The 3,011-nt window shown below is 66.0% G+C and overlaps 1 protein-coding gene across 1 annotated transcript in view; it reads left to right on the forward strand.

Annotated features, from left to right (window-relative positions):
- The window catches only part of TECPR1 (tectonin beta-propeller repeat containing 1), a 24,254-nt gene that overhangs the window by 20,292 nt on the left and 951 nt on the right, over positions 1-3,011 (forward strand). Inside the window, exons 18-21 of the mRNA XM_007448897.1 lie at positions 348-404; positions 835-1,015; positions 1,314-1,449; positions 2,251-2,343. Coding sequence (XP_007448959.1) covers positions 348-404; positions 835-1,015; positions 1,314-1,449; positions 2,251-2,343 — 467 coding nt within the window. The remainder of the gene's footprint in view (positions 1-347; positions 405-834; positions 1,016-1,313; positions 1,450-2,250; positions 2,344-3,011) is intronic.

Consider the following 3,011-nt stretch of genomic DNA (forward strand, 5'->3'; position numbering starts at 1 on the left):
CCCCCCCCCCCCCCGCCCCGCTTTGGCCTTGGGCCCTGAGCTTGACTGCTCCCCAGAGCGTTCTGATGGCGCCTGGGGGTGGGGAGGGCTCAGAGGCCCCTTAGCTAGAACCCACCCCCCAGCTGGGCAGCTGCCAGCCCCAGGGGGACCCCGCAGGGAGGCCCGGGCGGGGCCAGAGGCATCTGAAGCAGGAGGACGGTGTCCTCCCTTACCTGCTGCCCCCAAGCCCCCCCTTCAGCTCGCACTGAGGGCTGGGCTCTGTAACTCCTGGGGAAAGGATGTGCGTGCAGTGTCACCTTCCAGAAACTTCTGCGGCATGGTCTCGACGTCAGCTTCTTCCTCTGCAGCTTGTACCACGGGCACAAAACCATGAAGGATTTCGTCAGGAGAAGGTGCTGGACCAGGTAAGGAGGGAGGTAACTGGGGGGTGCCGCCATGCCCCTCCCTGCCTCGGCCTCAGTCCCTGTGGAAGCAAAGGGGAGGTTAGAGGCGGGAGGAAAAAAGAGGATCAAAGTAAATGTCAGCCCAGGAAGTGCCCTCGGGCTCCCAGTGCTGTTTCTGAAGAGTTTGTTTTCAAGAACAAACAAGAGAACTGCTGGCAGGCTCTACAGGACCTGCAGGACGGGAGGAAGGCCTGGCTGGGGGTTGGAGGCCAGGCAGGGGCGTACGGCGTGAAGGGTCGTGCCCTCCGGCTCCTCTGGGGGGTCGGAGGTTGTGGCCCCGGCCCTCCCCAGGGCCAGGGGCCTGGCTGCTCCCTTCTGTCCAGAGCAGACGGCCCTGAGGCTCACGGCGGCACCAGGGTGCCCGGGGCTTTGCTCTCTTCCTGCCGCACAGAAAGTGCAAGCTGGTGACCAGCGGGCCCTGGCTGGAGGTGGCCCCCATCGCCCTGGGGGACGTGTCCATCATTCCGGAGAGCCCGGGTGCCCACGGGAGCGGGCCCGGCATCGCACTCTGGGCCATCAGTGACAAGGGGGACGTGTTGTGCCGTCTGGGCGTGTCCGAGCTCAACCCCGCGGTGAGCACCTTGTGGGACCCAGGGCCTGCCCACCTGCCAGCCCTCTGCAAGCTCTGGCGGATTCTTACCGAGATAGGACTCTTTGGTGGAGTCGGGCAGGGTTCAGGCCTCCCCAGGCCTCTGCCCAGGACGTTCCCTGAGACCGGTGGACACCGCTCGTGGCCCGAGGGGTCGCCAAGCCCTGCGGGCAGTTGGAGCTGAGGACGAGGTTGGCGTGAGGAGCCGCCAGCTCCCGGAACCTGGGTGGGTGACAGAGGCGGGGCCCGGCGCCCTGAGTGTCCCTCCTCCCCGCCTGCAGGGCTCCTCCTGGCTGCATGTGGGCACCGACCAGCCCTTCGCCTCTGTCTCCGTCGGGGGCTGCTACCAGGTGTGGGCCGTGGCCAGGGACGGTTCCGCCTTCTACCGTGGCTCCGTGTCCCCGTCCAAGCCGGCTGGTGAGTGCCACCCCTCGGGGGGATCTCCACCTGCCACCACCGCGGCCATGTTGTGACGGGCGCCAGGGGGCGGCTGGAGCTGCTTCCGCTTCCGGGGAAGCCGGTTGACGGGTCTCCGTGTAGTTCAACAAGCATTTACCGAACACACCTGTGGACCAGGCGCAGGGGCCGCGCTGGGCTCCCCCCAGAGGCCGCCCTCCTCCTCTGGGACTGACCCAGGGGTGGTCACCTGGCAGTGGGGCTGCCCTTCACCATCCTTGGCCTCCTGCCCCTCGGGGACAACCCTGGGCACCCCGCACAGCCCATCCACAGTGTCCCTCCTGGCTGCCCTCCTGGAGTGCAGGCCGTGTAGGCTTGTACTTCTCTGGACTTCTGAACAGTGTCCGGCACAGGGATGCATGGACTGACGGGTGGGTGGGTGGGTGGTGGCTGATGCATCGCCACCCTCCACGGGGGCAGTGGGTTCGCACAGTGGCCCTGAGGCTGAGTCTCCACCGCATGCTGGGCCGGGCACCTTCCTGTCCCTGTTCGGGACAGCGGCCCATCGGACCCCACCGTCTGGAAGTTGCCACAGCCTCGGGCGGGCCCTGGGGAGGGCACTGGGCAGGCCGGGGCATCGAAGCGACAGCAGGACACAGGTCAGCTCGCGCTGGGCCCTCTCACACTTGTGGTCCGGCCAGTCTGGGGACAGAGGCCGGCCGCACCTGCTCGACCCCGTGAGCTGCAGAGGGGACCACGTGCTCCAGGAGCACTGGGGTGGCAGTTTCCGTGCTGCATCCCAAATCCAATCTCCCATCGCAGGCGACTGCTGGTACCTCATCCCATCTCCTCCCAAACAGAGGTTGAAACAGGTGTCCGTGGGGCACACAGCAGTGTTCGCCTTGGACGAAAACGGCAAGTGGTTTCTGATCCCCAGTGGTCACCAGGGGAGGTTTGGGGTTCCCTGAGTGCCCTGATGGGATGAGACCAGACCCTCGCCCGCCCCAGGCCCCAACATGAGACTTTCGTAAGCCCCATGAGAGGCCGCCAGCCTGAGGTCAGCCTCCAAGCAGGCTCCTCCCCCGAGTCATGCAGGGTCGGGGGCCACCAGCCCCTGCAGTTGCTCTGGCCTGCCTGCACCTCAGGAGGAGGACCCGGTGCCAAGGCCTGGGAGCATCTTCTAGACGGTGCCACCCAGGCCCACGACTCAGGAACCCCAGGGCAGCTGGGGCTGGCAGAGGTCACCTGCCCGGCCCAGGCCATCCCTGCCCCGCCCCCATGCCACCTCCAGCCAGCTCCACCTGTGCCCTTTAATGGTCTGTAGTTGTTGTCCCAGCTGAGCAAGGTGAGGAAAGGGCGGAATCGGGACTGGAACCCAGGGATTTCATTCCAGACCAGGTCTCTTTATTGTTTAAAGAATTCCTTGTCCTCGGTTTCTCATGCATAGAAAGCAGACGAGGTTGCCAGCCCAGCACAGCAGGGCAATTATGAAGTGAGGGGGAGGCAAACGTGGGAAGGGCAGGGCTGGCTATGGCCAGGGTCTCTCCGGCTGTGGGTGAGCAGGAGGCCCGGGCAGTGGGGGG

The sequence above is a fragment of the Lipotes vexillifer genome, unplaced genomic scaffold, assembly GCF_000442215.2.
Source record: "Lipotes vexillifer unplaced genomic scaffold, Lipotes_vexillifer_v1.1 scaffold778, whole genome shotgun sequence".
NCBI classification, from domain to species: Eukaryota; Metazoa; Chordata; class Mammalia; order Artiodactyla; family Lipotidae; genus Lipotes; species Lipotes vexillifer.